Source organism: Notechis scutatus, chromosome 4, assembly GCF_049901735.1.
Source record: "Notechis scutatus isolate UNSWTSFEM ecotype Mainland chromosome 4, rNotScu1.2, whole genome shotgun sequence".
Taxonomy (NCBI): Eukaryota; Metazoa; Chordata; class Lepidosauria; order Squamata; family Elapidae; genus Notechis; species Notechis scutatus.
In genome coordinates, this window is record NC_142012.1 from 136,705,708 (window position 1) to 136,724,498 (window position 18,791).

The 18,791-nt window shown below is 34.1% G+C and overlaps 1 protein-coding gene across 9 annotated transcripts in view; it reads right to left on the reverse strand.

Moving 5' to 3' along the window:
- DOCK10 (dedicator of cytokinesis 10) overlaps positions 1-18,791 on the reverse strand; it is a 173,842-nt gene that overhangs the window by 78,088 nt on the left and 76,963 nt on the right. For all 9 annotated transcript variants that reach the window (XM_087965035.1, XM_087965038.1, XM_087965039.1 and 6 more), the window contains exons 4-7: positions 15,556-15,638; positions 12,433-12,505; positions 11,772-11,894; positions 11,201-11,335 (exon numbers count right to left, since the gene is read on the reverse strand). In XM_087965035.1, coding sequence (XP_087821161.1) covers positions 11,201-11,335; positions 11,772-11,894; positions 12,433-12,505; positions 15,556-15,638 — 414 coding nt within the window. The remainder of the gene's footprint in view (positions 1-11,200; positions 11,336-11,771; positions 11,895-12,432; positions 12,506-15,555; positions 15,639-18,791) is intronic.

The following is an 18,791-nucleotide window of genomic DNA, read 5'->3' on the forward strand; positions in this document are numbered from 1 at the left end:
ACACAGGGACATGAATTCAACAGTGTGTTTTCAAAGCCTTGTACAAACAGGATTGGAACTTGCAAATGTTGCAATTAGGTTGCAAATGTTTTGATTATGGTATATAAAGGATGTTTAAACATACTAACTTTATCTTTGTATATGCAATGTTGTTTTCTTTTGTATTTTTTTTCCACAGGACCCATACCATTTATACTCTTCATCTATTTTTTCCTAGACATGTCCTTTCTATGGGTTCTAAATCTCTATCTTATCATATTTGTTAATAATTTAAAAAAAACAACAGTCTGATAACTCCCTATTGGATAAAATAGTGTTTCTTAACCTTGGCAACTTTAAGATGTGTGAACTTCAACTTCCAAAAGAGTTGTAAGAGTTGAAATCTACACAACTTAAAGTTGTCAAGGTTAAAAACATTGTGATAAAGCAACCACACTCTTTTGCTAGCTGCTTGTCTTCCCCATCTTGAAATTTACTTGGAGGACTGAGATGATGAACCTGCAAACCTGCTTGTGGTGTTAGAAATAATCAGCCTCCTGGTGATGGTGGTGTGCTTTTAGGTGGGGGTTTGTAGCCGTAGATTTCTGGAGATTATGGTAAGATTCCTCTGTGGGGCTGAGGTCAAGTTAAAGAGGCTCTTTTGTGCAGCACCAAAGCCACTTATTCATGCATGCTCCTTTAGAAATATGATTCATTTAGGGCACACCAGAATATTTTCACACTCATACAAATATATACAAATTTAATGCCATTTGAACAGAACATTTTTTGTTTCCTAATTTTATTAATTTTGTTTGTGAGAAGGCTAGCTATGTTATGAATAGAATATATCAATAATGTTCTCAGAGAAATGAATGACTCCATTCTGGTAAATGGAACATGAAGATTATTTGATTTCAGCAATCTCTTCTTATCTATTTCTGGGTTTACTTCAGATGTGCACCAGAAACAGAAGTTCTTTGGAGGAGATTTTGTGGTTCAGGAGTTATAGTGGAAGTGGGAGAACACAAAAAGCCCTCTCCTCTCTATTTCACAAATAGATGACTTATATTGTCATGGAAAGTTTAGTATGATATCATTCAGTATTTATCACATAAGCAGCAGCGTGTGCATATGTTTTTCCTGCATACATACTGATACATACACATATATCTAAGTTAAAAGTATTTATTGTGGTGTGGTTGTGTGTGCTTAAATACCATAATTTGTGATATAAAAATGATGCATTTTTCACTCCCAAATGTCTTCTTTTTGGAACGTTCAATATAGTAATCCTACCACTAAGATTTCAATCATATTGTCCAAAAAGTTAATCAAAGAGTTTTTCTGATTAGTATATTGCTAAATTGAATTTATCAAGGGGAAAGAACTACAGTATCTGATATCGTACCCACTCTTGCTTAGACTGGTTTATATTTATGACTCTGAAGATACAAATGAATTCATACTCATTAACTTTAGGCATACCAAGCTGTATTCAGGGGAGTGCTAAAATGACTTCATTTAGTCAAGAAAATAGAAAACAAATATTGAAACACATAAAAGCAAAGCAACATGTGCTACTATTTTAGATAGAAACATAGAAACAATGATAACTGTTGATATTATAATGCCTTAATTAATCTGTTTGCTGATTTCACTGGAAACCTTATAATCATCTTCTTTACAGCCCTTGTTATCTTATGCAAATATTTTTTCCAAGCAAAAACTCCAAAGAAAGAGCTCCTTTTAAATCTGTGTTCAGATTATTTTCCTTCATCTTATGTTATTCAGAAGAAACAACAAAACATCTTTGTCTATGTTACTTTCTTGAAGGTTAAAAAAAAATCTCAAGAATTCAAATACTACTTGAGATTCACATACAGACATGCATAAAAGCCAGACATCCTAATTTTTTTGCTGCATTAAATGCAATGTAACTAAAAATATTCTCACAGCAATTAAGCGGAAGGCAGGAAATCTATATCTCCATCTGGAAAAAGTTAATTACTTAGAAATGTTAATCTGTTATCCTTTAATGAAGTCTAAGGAATTTTTTGGCAGCTTGGTATTATTTACTATTTTCAATTCCAGAGGCAACACAGGGTAAAAAAAATAATGATTCTGTGTCATCATAAAAGTAAATCAGATATTTTGTCATAGATATTTAATTATTGTAATTTTTTTATACTCAAAATTTATTTAAGGGCATAGTAAACTTTCTTATTTTATGTTTCTACTGGAAACTGGTACGTTATTTCATGGGAAAAGTTGATAAATAAGATGTACAGGAACATTATTTGATCGACATGGATTGGCCATGCTTGGCTAAGGACAAGGAAGAAAAGACACAATTATACTTATATACCATTCTTGACTCTAGCATTTAAGCTAGCATTCATATGAGCTAATAGTGTGCAGCAGCTGCCCAAAAATCTAATGCAGGCCTAGGCTGCATCAACAGAGAGATAGTATCAAGATCATGTGAAATGTTAGTATCACTTTATACTGCACTGGCAAAAGACCACACTTGGAACACCACATCCAGTTTTTGGTCATAACAATAGAAAAAACATGTTAAGACTCTACAAAGAATGTAAAGAGCAACAAAGATAATTAGGGGGCTGGAGGCTAAACTGTATGATGAATGGTTGGGGAAACTGAGAATGTCTAATACAATAAAGTAAAGGATTAAGGGTGACATGATAGCAATCTTTCAATATTTGTGAGGTTGTCACAGAAAGAAGGGGGTCAGCCTATTCTCCAACCTCTGTTATTCTGTATTCTGTCAATAGCAACTCAGCTTAGAGAGAGAGTGCTCTAATTTTAGAAGCTTTCTGGAAGGGAAATGTGGTAATACTCAGAAATATGTCAGTGTGCCTGGTGACAAACAATAACCATTAAATGTTAAAAGAGGGCAGAGATGCCAGATGGTATGCACCTCTTCATATCCGTTTAATCTTGCAGAGTTCTCCATCAAAATTACTGTAGTAGTTGAGCTTTTCTCTGAACACCGGAAAAGCAACATATAAACATTTTTAAAAGACAATTTTAAAATTAAGCCAGGGCATGCATGCTTCTTGTGCAAGCATGCATATGGGTCCTTCCACAGCTGCATTCCTTATTGCTATATTTTTGCTCTAAAGTCTATATTTTCCCACATGCACACACAAGGACATGTACAATGTGTATTTGTGTGCCTGTATGTGTGTGTTGAATAGAATCTTGATGCCAAACACCTGCAGGACATTCCTTTGATGTTTTGTTCCAGTGCCTGAAGGCTGTTGGTGTCTGGACTGGGTGAAACAGGCTAAATCTGAATCCCAAAAAGAGTTGTTGTTTCTCTATCAAGGTACTCTTGACAACTACATGGTTCTTGAAGGATTGGCACTGTCTCTGGAAAGTCCTTGATTTAAGGGCTCCCAGATTCCCAATTACTGCTTCATGGGCAGGCAGAGGCTTTGTTAAGAGACAACACATGTCTGAAACATTATCGGCAGGTTCAATAGTATGTTTTGCACCTGCTTTTTATTTCACAGAACTGTCAAATATTTGCTTAAAAAATGGTTTCAATTTAACATGTTGGAAAGTCCCATGTAAAACTATTCAAGTAAGACAGCTGCTTAGATACTTGATAAATATTTTCAGCTGCTTCCAGCTGAAGAGAGCAGCTGGATCCTATGTATTTCTTCCCCTACACTGATCTAACAGTATAGCAAAGGAAAGGCAAACCGAACCACCAGAGTTCTCACAAACCGGTTCCAAAACTGGTAGATTGCAACATAATTATCTACTCTATCCTTTTTTTATACTTGCAGCCCAACTTTGAAAACAATCTAAAATGTCTGAAATTTCCGAATTTGTTAGAAATTGTGAGAATTCCACATTTTTAAAAAAATTTTGGGCGTAAAGTATTCTGTTCATTAGGAAAATACTGAATTGGTACAATTTGGTTTTTCTCAGTCTTTCATATTCACAATTCCATTTCAACTTCTGTTATCAGTTTCAGCGGGTTAAAATAAATGATACAAAAAAGCTACTAGGATAAAATCATTGATGGGGAGGAGGAAATGCTTTTCCTGTTCTGAATTTTTCACTGTTTTATTTACCTTTATTTCAGTATTTATCAACTGATTATGTACAAATAAAAATATGGATAAAATAACCTAAGCTTAAAAGTTTTTTAAAAAGTTTTAAAAATTAAGATAAAAACAAAATATTATTCAAATGAGTCAAAAAAGTTTGAAAATTAATCATAGAATATCAAAGACAAAAAAAACCCCAATGTTATCATTTGTCTAAAATAATGAAACGACATGTAAAAAGGATTTCCAGAGGAAAATATTAACTTTATAACCTAGAGTCTCTGCATGGTAAGTATATGGATGAAAGAGTCTGATAAAAATTCTAGTCTCTGGGTAAGTTTATATAGTAGAAGGAAGGTGATGTTTTATGTTTCCCCCATGCCTGCAACAAGCATTGTCTATGGAAAGATACAGAGGAAACTAAAGTAGATTTAGAAATAGCAAGCCAGACATCAGCCAGAAATGTCAGTTTGCAAGGCAGCATCTGATGGCAAAGCCTTAGGTAGCATTTGCATGGCTGAATCAATTATTATTTTTTTAAAAATATGCCTACATTGTCTCTAACTTATTAAGGAATTTTTATTTTAGCTGTATGGTTTATATCTGCTTGCAAAACATCAAAAGAACTTAAACCAACAAAGTCCATTACAATAAAATATAAGACAAGTAAAATCTGCAAATAAAATCTGCAAAGTATCTGTAAAACTACAGTATAAAGCATATCCCTCATATTTAACATACTTTAAGTGTGTTTATTTTTTAAAGAAATGTCAACATTTTTGACAGTAAAAATAAAATTAAATCTGTCAAGCTTATTTGAAGATTAATACTGTAAACAAAGACTATCTTTGTGCTTGTTTAGGGAAGGGTTTTTTCCATTCCAATTTCAAAGAAGAAAGGAATTATAATAAATGTCCTGTCTAATGACCTAATATCATAAGGAAACTGATAGAGAAGAAAACACAATAACTGAAAGGAACCAAGACTTGGTCAATCTATAAACAAATGCATAAATAGCATTCCAAAACATATACCATTAATATGTATCCTATACTGTCTATTTCAAATGTTTTTCATGTTTATGAAATAGTTCAAATTCAACAGTAGAATGTGATTGAACTTTTTTTTTTAAAAAAAATGCATTTTCATATAGCACATTATAAATATAATATAGCAAGAAGTTAGCATCTTTAAAGGAATAAAAGATGCAACACAAAAGTTTCACATTCCCAAATATTTAGCAAAATGTTTCCTTCTGCAGCTATGTTAATTTCTCAAAAGCATTTTTGAAAAGAGAACTGAGCTATTTCCCACATTTAATTTAAACTTCAACATTAGAACATGCAAAAAGAATGTCAGAAATACCACATAAGATAGGCTGCAGCAGCTACCCCAAACTTGGATCAGTTTAAATTAGAGATGGAATTACCCATTCCTTAAACCACACACTAATTTGAGTGATTGCTCTTCTTCAATTTTTATACTGCATAAGTTTGTTTTAGTCTAGTTCTTCTGATAATATGTGGATCAGCTATGGATACAAGGTCCTTTAGAACTGTGGAAGATTTAACATTTCAAGGGTATAATCTTTGAATAATACTGGGGGAGGGGGGGTAATACCTCAAGAAGTGGGTAAGTTCTGGAGAAAAATAAGATAGATTTGGAGAAAAATATTAAATTTAATTTAAATGTAATTAAGATTTGATCAAATTAATTAAATATGGTCATCATGTTAATTTAATGATTTAATAAGAGACATAAAAGTTCATTTCTACTACTTTTAACTACAAAGGAAACACAAAAATGGTAAGAGAGAATATCTGAAAAATAATAAAGCATGCTGAAAAGAAGACAGCAAAACTAAAGCATCTTTCACTGGAGAAATAAAATTGAGAAACTGAAGAAAGGATTTTTGTCAAGGTATTAGCCTAAAGGCTTTTAAAATAAAATGTTATCCAATTCTTAACAGGACAAAAAAAAACCTCCTTTCTTAATAATAATAAACTATAGAATTAAATGATATACCACACTAACCTTTGGTATATGCTGTAAAAATGGATTTTCACTATTTGATGACTAGCAGTAGACATCAGTAATGGGTTATGGTGGTATTATAGGCTAGGCAGTTTCCAAAACATTTCTTGGTGCAATTTAAAGTACTGGTTGCTGGTTTTAATTTATAAAGCTCTAAATGGCTTGGCGTCAAGTATAGTGCATTTGATTTATATTTGATTTACTATATACTGCTAAGGATGTTGTACTTTCAGTAATATAAAAATTAAATACTAAATAAATAATTGTGCATTGTTTAAAGAAGAAAGAAAAAAAAACAATCTTTGAGCATAAGACCCTTTGGACTTTTTTACAAAATTCCATCATTTTTAGCAATTAGAATAAAGAATTTTTACAAGCAAACTAGATAAAACCTGTACTGCGTCTTATGTATTTGCAAGCTATGAATACCAGCTATAACTAAGTTACATACTGTAATGAATCAGAGGCAATGCATGGGACCAGGAAATATTTGTGTCTTTTCTCTCCATTTGGCAAAGGCAAATAGGGTAGTTTTAAAATGTAAACATGATATGGAAAATCTCATTAGGCATGCGTTAAAAAGCTATTTGTGTAGCTTTTCTGTGTAATTGAAATGAGAAATGGTTATGCACGCTGATTTCTGTATGCACACCAGAATTATCTCAAAAGTCTCTTAATCACGTGATTAGACTGAGTCATTTTACCTAGAACTCTTTTAAAGAAGCACATAGATAAGAAGATTGTTTAGGTTGTTTTACTGCAGGTTTGAAAGGAAACTACAGCCACCTATATCCAGAACCCATATCTCAAACACACCAACAACAGCCAAGCCTCCTACAACTGGCCCCAACCCATTGGGTTCACAACCTCTAGTGATCACAGAAAAAGAAGTGCAAGATCTATTATGAGATGAGAGCCAGGAAAAGCACCAGGGCCAGACAGACCTCTGTGATCATATTAAGAGCAATTGCGTTCTTTTCGCTGATGATGTAAAGCTGTTCAATACCACAGACAATACTGCTACCCTACAAAAAGATCTTGACTATGTATCAGAATGGTCAAACAAATGGCAACTTCAAATCTCAACAAATAAATGCTCTGTCTTACATATTGGCAAAAAAAATCAGAAAATAAAATACAAGCTGAATAGTCAAGATCTTGTTGATGACCCAAGCTTTGTAAAGGACCTTGGAATACTCACCTCTAATGATCTAAGTGCTAGAGCCCACTGCAACTACATAGCCAAAAAGGCATTAAGAGTTATTAACCTAATCCTACGTAGCTTTTTCTCTGGTAATATCACACTACTAACCAGAGCATACAAAACATTTGCTAGACCAATACTCGAATACAGTTCATCAGTCTGGAACCCACATTACGTATCTGATATTAGCACAATTGAGAAAGTCCAGAAATATTTCACAAGAAGAGTTCTCCACTCCTCTACTCGTTGTAGAATACCTTATGCCACCAGACTTGAAATTCTAGAACTAGAAAACCTTGAATTACGCCCGTCTTCGGTCTGATTTAAGCATGGTATATAAAATCATACATTGCAATGTCCTACCTGTCAATGAATACTTCAGCTTTAACCATAACAACACAAGAGCACACAATAGATACAAACTCAAAGTTAACTGCACCAAACTTGATTGCAGGAAATACGACTTCAGCAATAGAGTGGTCAATGTCTGGAATACTCTACCCGACTCTGTAGTTTCTTCCCCAAACCCCAAAAACTTTAACCTTAGACTGTCTACTATTGACCTCACCCCTTTCCTAAGAGGTCTGTAGGGGGCGTGCATAAGCACACCAACGTGCCTACCGTCCCTGTCCTATTGTTTCTCTTATTCTTCTTTTATTTTTCTTATATGTACCCATTTCATGTATTCACAACTATGTATACACTTATACTTATTATCTTGTAAACAATTGGCAAATCAAATAAATAAATAAATAAATAAAATTATTCCTTCTTGCTTAAAAGTCTTTGCTGACCAATTGACCCCCATCTTCACTTGAATCTTCAATAGATCACTCGAGATGTGCTATGTTCCTTCCTGCTTCAAATGCTTTACTATCATCCCAGTGCCAAAGAAGCCCTGCATCAAGGAACTGAATGACTACAGACCAGTTGCTCTAACATCTGTAGTTATAGAAAATATTTGAAAGGCTTGTGCTGTCCCACCTGAAAACCATCACGGATCTGCTGTTAGATCCCATGCTGTTCACATTCTGAGCAAATAGATCGAGAGATGATGCTGTTAATATGGCTCTGCATTACATCCTACAACACCTTGAATCTCCAAATACCTATGCAAGGGTCCTCTTTGTAGACTTCGGTTCAGCATTCAATACCATCATTCCAGACATTCTTCTAAGTAAATTAAACCAACTAGCGGTACCTGAACACACTTGTAAGTGGCTCATAAGCTTCCTAACAGACAGGAAACAGCAGGTGAAGCTAGGCAGAATCACACCTGATATGTGTACAATCAGCACAGGGCCCCCCCAAGGCCGTGTGCTTTCTCCACTTCTCTTCTCCCTATATACCAATGACTGCATCTCAAACGATCCATCTGTTAAAATACTGAAGTTTGCTGATGACACAACAGTGATTGGTCTCACTCAAGACAACAACGAATCTGCATATAGACAGGAAGTTATAAAACTTGCCTCGTGGTGTAACTGGAACAATCTGGAACTGAACACACCCAAAACCATAGAAATGGTGGTAGATTTTAGAAGAAACCGTCCCATACTACCATCTCTTACAATACTAGACAACACAGTATCAACAGTAGAGACCTTCAAATTTCTAGGTTCTACTATATCACATGACCTAAAATGGACATCTAACATCAAAAACGTCATCAAAAAAGCACATCAAAGAATGTTCTTTCTGCGCCAACTCAGAAAGCTCAAACTACCCAAGGAGCTGCTGATACAGTTCTACAGAGGAATTATTGAGTCTATCATCTGCATCTCTATAACTGTCTGGTTTGGTTCTGCAACCCAACAAGACAGATACAGACTTCAGACAATAATTAGGACTGCAGGAAAAACAATTACTACCAACCTGCCTTCAATCTAGAACCTGTACCCTGCACGAGTCAAAAAGAGGGCTGTGAAAATATTTACAGACCCTTCACATCCTGGACATAAACTGTTTCCACTCCTTCCCTCAAAATGACACTACAGAGCACTGCACACCGGAACAACTAGACACAAGAACAGTTTTTTTCCTGAAAGCCATCACTCTGCTAAACCAATAATTCCCTCAACACTGTTCAACTATTACAAAGTCTGCACTACTATTACTGTTAATCTTCTCATCACTCCTTATCACCCATCCCCTCCCACTTGTGGCTGTATGACTGTAACTTTGTCGCTTGTATCCTTACGATTTATATTGACTGTTTCCTAGTATGATTTGATTGCTTATTGTACCCTATGACTATCATTAAGTGTCGTACCTTATGATTCTTGACTCTTGATGAATGTATCTTTTCTTTTATGTATACTGAGAGTATTTACACCAAGACAAATTCCTTGTGTGTCCAATCACACTTGGCCAATAAAGTATTTTATTCAATTCTATCAGCTAACAGAACTCGCAGCAAAACAGCATGGATAATTCAACAGAATTCCAGTTTTATTCCCTAACAGAGAGCAGCAATACAAACAAAAGCTGGACATTTGAACTAAAGAGGAAAATAGTGAGAAAAGGGTTTTGTTTTTGTTTTTGTTTTGTATCAAAGGGCTTTTCTATTATTGGGATTCAGATAAAGCAAAGCAGATCTTGTGTTTGAAGTCTCTCTCAGAATTACCATTCTGCCAGAATCAAGCTTGATATTAACTTCAAACATTCAACCGTTCAATAACAAAAATGCAAGTTTATTTTTTTTTAGACTAAGGAGCTATATTAAACTTCTCATTCAAAAACAAAGCATCATGTGGTACATTTCAGATGCCACAAGAAATTTTGTTCATGAAAGAAAAGCCAAACTGGCAATTTTAAGATATATTTCATTTTGTATATTAAGATTCCACTTAAAGGAGCAAAAATTCATAGGTTGCTGTACTCTAAGAAATGGTGATAGTGAAAGAAGATCTTGGAATCTTGGAATGTATCGTTCAACATTCTGAATAGAGACAGTCTGGGGAATATGGCTATTCTGTTAGATGACAAGCATGGATAGGTGGAAGAAGATTAAAACACAGAAAGTTGTTCAGAGGCTGAAAAAAATGAGAATTTGATTTATGAATATTTGCTGAGAAAAAAAGCCCAATGTCAGCCTTCAAGATCTCTTCTACATCTTTTCTATTGCTATGCATCTTTCTCACTGCTCTCCATCTTTCGGCTGTCATTAGTAAGGGGGTGGGATTGGAGGGGAAGAAAGCTGGAGGTGTTACATTCCTATGCTGTAAATGAGAAGGAGGAGGGGGAGTATAAATTCCTGTTCTTAAGTTTCTATTTCCTTGCCTAGCTTTTCCTTTCCTTTGCGCAGCTGCGAAGTTTTATCAAAATATGTCAAGGTCAACGGACAGAGGCCGCATCACCACCTGAAGATGCCCACATGATCATATTCAGAACTTTTAATTGGAAGAGTCTTTTGGACTTTGGGGGGTGGGAACAATTCCATCCCTTTGTATATGTGATCTGCGCGCCAAATTCTTTAGATTCAGAATTCTACCTGCAGCTTCCACTTTAAATTTCAGTAAAAGAAAAAACTTTGCTCTAAACATTGGAGTCTGAGTATTTCTTTCTTGGATTTTGAATGGAGCACAGACTGACACCCTGTTTGATTTTGGTATGTGGCATAATTGCAAGTCTTTTTATTTATACACATGGAAAAATCAACTAGGATGAATACTAGATTTGATTTTTGCAATGAAAAGCTGGGAATTAGCATAGGGAGCAATGAGAGGTTCTGAATATAGCCTATGGTACAATGTATTTAGAAGAGAAGTGATATGTGTAAGGATTGTAGTCTTCAAGAGCAAAGAACTGTTGAAATTAAAATGGCTGAGAAAATGCAGACGCAATAAAGATATTTCATACAGTAAAACTATCAATATTTTAAAAACTGTTGACTTACCTGTACCACCCCTGTACAGGAATCCAAAAAGATGCAGCCTTTGGGCTCTTTTGAGATCTTTTCATCTTTATAAAAGTTCATTATGTACGAGTGGTCCGACAATTGTGTCAGTTGAAAATAGCGCTTTTTGAATGACTATGTGAAAATAAGAAACAGAATTGGCTGTAACACAAATTATTTCTGACCAGATGCTTAATTCATAGAAAACAGAAAATGAAACACCACTAATAATCATAAAGAACAATACTCTTTCAATGACAATGGAACTGGCCACTTTAATGTCATTTACACTGCAACAGTACGCATGTTTACTTTGAACCATCTATGGAGCTTAATACAGCTTATGTCCAGGCAAAAGCTCATATAGTTTCTGAAACATAGTTTCTTTAATTACATACTGGAGCTAAGCAAACAAGTGAAAATACAAAGAAAAAAAATTATGATGAGAATTAAATCAGAGGACAGATATTAAACAATGAAAAGGAGTTTGGTATTAGGCTTCTGATTGTTTTGCCAACATAAAATAACATTGCTCTCCTTTTACAATAGAAAATAACAGTAATTTTCTTACCCGAACTGTAATGCTATTATTTACTGTGCTGTTAAAATTCCCTTTATAAAGCCATCCAGATTTGAAAACTCCAGTTCCTCCTCCTCCTCCACCGCCTTTTGAAGATGAGTGAGACATTGTATCCTGATTTAAAGACATTAATACCCTTTGATATTTTTTTCCCCGCAAGACAAAAACTCCGAACATGTAAAAAAAAATTAGTTATGCACTTTCCAATAATGGTAACACCTCTCAGATCTGTTATATATATAATTTTCTTTAGAAAATGTGTTTCCTTTCAAAAACTGAAAATGTATTTATTTATTCAACAAATTTATGATATATATCTATCTACCAGTGGAATTCTGAGTCAACAACAACAACAACAACAACAACAAAAGTTAGGGCAAAAATAAATTTTAAAAACCCACATGGAACATATATCATATAATTCCACCCTGGGTTTCATTAACATCCTGGACTCAGTGTTGGAGAAAAACTGGTGTTTGGGGTAAGCCAAAATGTTTCGGGTGGATTGATTTTCCAAAGGCAGAGCTGTAACAAAGAAGGCATACTTCCTAAGCCACATCACATGACGCTGTTGGAGATTTGGACCTTGCCTGATTTGGGCATTAGAAACATTTGGGAATAATAAAGAGAAAGTATACAGTCATATGCTTACTTCATCCTTGTCAACATCTTCATGATCAATTTCAAAAGAATGTGAAGGAAGTTTCTCTGGTTTATATTCATGCCTAAGGAAGAACATGTTTTAGTGGTGCTGTTAATATATGTGCCAAAATATTTTCCTGCAACATAAAGAATTATGGAGCCCTGGTGATCCAGTGGTTAGAATGAAGTATTGCAAGCTAATGCTGCCCACTCCCAGGAGGTTGATTCCTTTGATCCTGACTGGGTCAAGGTTGACTTAGCCTTCCATCCTTCTAAGGTAGGTGAAATGAGGAGCCAGATTGTTGGCAGTAATATGTTGACTCTGTAAAGCACTATGAAGCTGTATATAAATCTAAGTGCTATTGCTGTATCACTGATTACTTACAAAAATTAAAAATGAAAAGTGAAACCCAACAAGGCACATCATACAATAGTTTAATTTCATAACACAGCGTAACAACATAAAAATGGTCTACATGACAAAAGGATAATCCTTAGTGGATTGTCTAGTTGCATCCTATATTGGATTTCTTGCATTGAGTGGGGCATGGATCACATATCTTAGTATTAGAATTGGGTTTTTATGAGTGTAATAAAACATACAGAAAAGGGATTCAAAATGAGAAAATTATTATCTGATTATATTTGAAGTACACCTCAGTTGTTTCTAGAGACATTAACAGAAGAGTTAAAAATACGTTCTTAATTAAAATCCAAATGCATTTTACATTGCCTCTTAGCCCATGGTCCTTTCTGTGTGGGCTGTTTCATGACTTTCAGTTACACCAAAAATGTAAGATACAGTGTAATAGTTATTTACAGAAAAAGGCAAACCTTTAATTCCCCAAGCAAAGCAGAACCCACCACATTAATCAGAAAGCGCCATACTATTTTGATGAGTGCAAATGCATTCTGCAACAGAAATGAATATTTTCCTAATGTTTTTCTCAAAATGGCTAGATGGGTCTATGGATAATTCACTGAAGATAACTGAGATGACACCAACTTTTCTTCAGCTATTAAATGGGAGATCTCTACAAAACTGGGCCAATCAGTCTGGAAAAACTATCACGGAAAAATACATGGTTTAAAAGTTCATTATCTTGACCACCTTTTATTTGATGAACTTATCTAGCTGTTAAGATGCATAGAAGACACTCATTTGAGGGTTCCCTCACTGTCAGATTTTCTTTCTGACATTGGGGAGAGAGTCTTCCAAGTTCTCTTTAGGCTATGGAATGCATTTAATTTGGGAATTGCATTGGGCCTCCACTTTCTTAGCTTTCACAACATATATAATACTGCATGCCTTTCTTCAGGCTTTTAACTTTGATTGATTCTGTATTTCACCCTGACTTCTTGCTAGGGTAGAAAGATGTATCATAAATCGAACAAATAAATGATATTGCAACCTAGCCGTTTTACAAATATCTATCATAGAGATTCAGAGGAGAAGCTAAACAAAAATTTGCTTTTCTCATCTGGGAAAATGATGTTGACTAGGGGAATAACAGCCAGAATTATTATTGAATTCCAGTTGAGACATTTGATTAAATATTTAACTAAACTATATTTCAAAAAACATGTATTAAATAATTCTCAGTAAAGTCATGTGTCTTTAATTAATTATTATACAAGTTGCTAAGTATCATCAACATAACAAACATAACATATTTGGAGTCTCAATTATTTGCATTTTTATTTTAGTAAATGCAAATTAATGTGTAGTTTTAACACATTGCTTGTAAAGTGGTAAATGGTTCATGTTTTTTTTTCTTATGTTTTGAAAGCATGACAGTATGGATTATGGTTGACCATTTTATGTATTATTGAAGGGCTAATTCCTGATACCAAAAAGACCAACTCACTAATATTTCTAAATTATGTTAGAAACATTAGAAACACTGAGTTCTATTTAGCCTTAATAACAAGCACCTTTAATGCTAAAAATAGGATGAAGAGTTGTTTCTTCCTTTTAAAAATGAAGTTTGTTAAAAAAAAAAAAAAAGCCCAGAGTCAGCTATTAATGGAAGTTCTATGCTGGTTGCTAAACACATGACTGAGTCATAGAATGCAAAGTGAACTAAATACTTAGATTTTACTTCTCAGTTTACAGGATAAAACATCATGCATGAATTGGGTCCTTAAAATCTATGCCAGACTTTTTGTCTCCAAACGAGCCACATCATTTGCTTGCTTCCTCATAAATGTATTTTTAGAAAAGTAGAAGCTTCCTATCTATTAAAATATGCTTCTAAGCATAGCTGACTGCTCCAAATCTATATTTCTCTCTCTGTATTGGCTAATACAACTTGCCTCCAGATATGGAAATAATTGAATCACCCAAGTACAATGTTTCAAATTTCAGTTATACTACCATCATAATACAACTGCCCAATTCTAGTTCATATTATTCTTGTTCAAAATTCAAGACAAGGTGTGATTAACATTTTTAAATATTGGAAATATTTAATACTTTCAAGTCTATGCTGGTCCTAGGCCAATATTTTCTCCATGTGAAAAACAGTTTGCTTTAAAGAAAAGCCTTTACCTTCTAGATCAGTGCTGTCAAACTCCCGGCCCCTGGGCCAGATGCGTCATGCACTGGCCACGTCTATGCCCAGTTTAGCGAATGGGAAAAATACATCATGTGACACTACCATGACAACACGGATTTGTCAGCCCTGTTCTGGATGAAGCTTTTGGTTTATTAAGAATCTTTATAAAGGGTTCCTGCAGGATAATAGAATTCAGAATATCCTCTTCTACACAATAGTTTATATATATATATATATAACTTTTGAAATAATTTAAGAGTGTTTTGGAATAGGAAACAAGAAAGCACTTGCCTATAACTCTTGAAAGCATCAATATTTGTACCTCAGGGTTGAACTGTGGGATCTGTGAGATTAAAATAACTCTTTAAGGCAGCTGCTATCTGATTGTATTTCATTCCAGCACAATTATGCATTAATTAGAAGAGTAACACATAATAACTATAACATGAAATGTTTGCATAATGTACTCTTAGATAATTTATTAGAGATAGAGGCAATTATTTTGTGTGACCAGGACAATTATATTTAAACTTAATATTTTAAAAGAAAAAAAGTAAGAAAGTATAGTGTCTTACTGTGGTAGATGTCTAAAATCTCCTGAATACTCTTCGTATTTGTAGTCTACAGTATGCCATTGGGAACTGTAATATTCACATGCCTAAAACAATACAGAAGAAAATATTAGAATAAGAAGGAAAATCAATTAGGTTTGGTTGGAAAAATAGTTGTTTGTATGTAGGTGACAAACATGTACATTTACTCTTAATATGCATCTGTTGCCAATATATATAAACATTTCTCTAGAAGTATTTTGGTATGCAATTTATAGGCTTAAGAACTGAATGGTAACATTATGCAAAATAAAAACAATTCCAAAAAGTAATTGTGTTTCAATCCTGGGAAGTACATATGAGATTAAGTAACTGAGCAACACGGCTTAAAAAGGCTTTCCAGATAAAATTTTGATAAAATAGTCATAGAATCATTAATGTCTAACACAGTTTTGTTTTATGAAAAAAAACTTCCAAGCATTTTCTTATATTTTTGAAAGCTTATTGTCTTTGTTTACCTAGTACTACATATTATTTCTACATATCATTTCACTGAAAACAACAATAACTTTCCAGTTTTCCTTATAATGTGTATTGTGCCTATAATGCAGTCAGTTGTAAGTTAACTGTCATATTTTCTCCCACATAAAAATTACTCAATTCTACATCACCCCAGAGGTTTTGCTTTCCAGAGTATGAATTGGTTTTTTGAGTCTCTTGAAATCTCATGTCAATGTATTGAAGCATCAATCAAATATAAATCTGTGGTTCACTGCAAATCCCTAAAGCAGGCTTGCTCATGATAAGAAAACTGGAGCTTCTGTCACACATTTTGTATCTAAATGCTATGGAGAATATAGTATGTTGATAATGACAACCATCACATTTGTCAACCTTCATTTATAGAAGAAATTTTTATGTTTTCTTTTGCAAGTTATGAAACAAAAATACTACAATACTTAAATAATTAGGTGACAAAGAGACCAAAATTTGTGGTATGCTAAGTATGTATACTGTTATCTAATCATAAATGTGGCCGGATCAATTACAAACTAATGAAAAGTAAAAAAAAAATCCAATATTGGTTTTCTGGCATTTATTTTCTTTCTAAGAAGTGCAATCTGAGTTTAATAAAATGCAACAGGACCAGCCCTTACAATGCTGATTGGCAGAACAAGAACACTTTTCTCTCAGTTTGTCAAAAGTTTGGGTTACATGGTATGTACATTTGATTATCAGTAACATATACTACTATCTAAGCCTGTGAAAAATCTCATTCAATGAGTTGGTTCTGGAATAGAACAGAACCCACATTTTATTCATTCTCTAGTAGGCGACAGACAAAAAGCACATTATTAAAGAAATAGGCAATTTTCTCCCTCTCTCTCTATTGCTGATATGTTTGCTGCTGGTGTTATATATGAGACAATGGCACAGTTATGCAAAAGTGGGGAATCAAAATAACTTCATTCTCAATTATATCCTTGCCTGCTTGTGTATTTGTAAACAGATTCAAAATTGGCACGTACAATGTATCAGTTCTTACATGCTAGGAATTGCATTCATACAAGTTGCACAGCTTGTATATGCAGAATAAAAAGAACACTTAAACAGTATTAACTGCCTTGCTTAAACTTAAAAAAGGGTACGAAGCATTTCATAGAACTTGGATTGTTCTGCCATAATATGCACAAAAATGTCTCAGGAAAGCTGTTCCTGCCAGTCTACTTAATGAGAAACTAGAAGTGCTATAAATCCTAGAAGTAGAAATAGACAAATTGCTTATCCCACTTAGCACCTATCAACATTTATAAAATACAGTAAGAATAAAGCTGATGCAAATCATTATCCAAGACTTAGGTGGAAAAGGCCCCTGGTTCTGAAATTCCCTTTGATATTTTTATGGCATATATCAACCAGGAGATCCTGGGAAAGAAAAAAACACCTTACAGATAAATACTAGAATCACAATTCAAGAACTGAAAATAAAACTAATTATTTTTTTCATATAAAACAGCTGTGTTCCTCCACAGATTCTCTAGACAAAATGGGGTCACCGTCGGCATCCGAGGGTTAGGGATACAAAAAGAAAAGCATGTTACAATGGCATATTTGGCTCTGTTAACAGCATGTGATCACATATAACCAGAATAAGTGTGATATTATTTCAATTATTTTGCCTTACTTTGCCTAGAGGCTCATATATCATTTATTTCCAAATATTTTCCTGCAACAGAGTCACAGAACAGTAACATACACAGAGCATTTCAGGATCCGAGCAAAGCCTCTCAGATACCTTCCGACCCGTCTATCCACAATTGTGAAAAATCTCAGGTGCCACAGTCCAAGTCCATGTGAAAGAAAGAGCAGGCAGCAGTCTAGGTTCAAGGAAGTCACACAGTAGCTATCAGATCTAGATTGCAAAGATCATCATGTTGCCAAGACAGCTTGGCAACAAAGAACAAGATATTTCTCTAAACAATATTTCCTATCTGCCATCTATTATTGTCTGGGATTTCCCCCCCAGGTGAATTAAAGGTATCACATGGCTATTTCTAGTTCTCTACAAAAGCAGCTCTGTGCTTCACTGATATCTCTGTCAGCTCTTTTTGGTCATTGGGATGTGTTTTTTCTCCCCCCGACAAGAGAAGATTGGTGTGGGTCCTATGGTTGATAGATTTGGAGGTTAGAAGCTATGAAGCCGATGTGGTATATCTTTTTTACTTTCTCCTCCCTTTTGCTTTTTGTGTGTGTTCCATCTCACTTGGGTTTATGCAACCAGTTTTTCAGGGGCAAAAACTGAGGCAAGGAGAGATTGCATGTTTTTCAGAAAAAGTATAATAAATTCATTATATGCAAATGGAAAACAAAGTCTATAGCAGAGAACCCTAAATATTATTTTTATGAAATCATGTCTTCATTTCAATGTGTTTAATTCACAAGCTAAACAAATGGAGTTGATGGAGAATTTGATATAAAGCTAATTAAGCAGCAGCTCAAATTCCAGACATAAAGGTGGAAATAAACATTTAACATTTAATATCCAAGACCCAAAGAGAATAAAATTTCATTTAAATTGATAGTTTGTGACATTCAATTTAATAAAAGATTCAACCATTGGTTATCATGGGGAAATATCAGCCGTTTCTTCATTTTTGGTAAATTTGATGGAAATAATGAGAACTGTAAACAACACTAACTCTTTCAACTTGTTAACCTCAAAGATTAGAAATCACTACAATAACATTTCAAGTATCTCC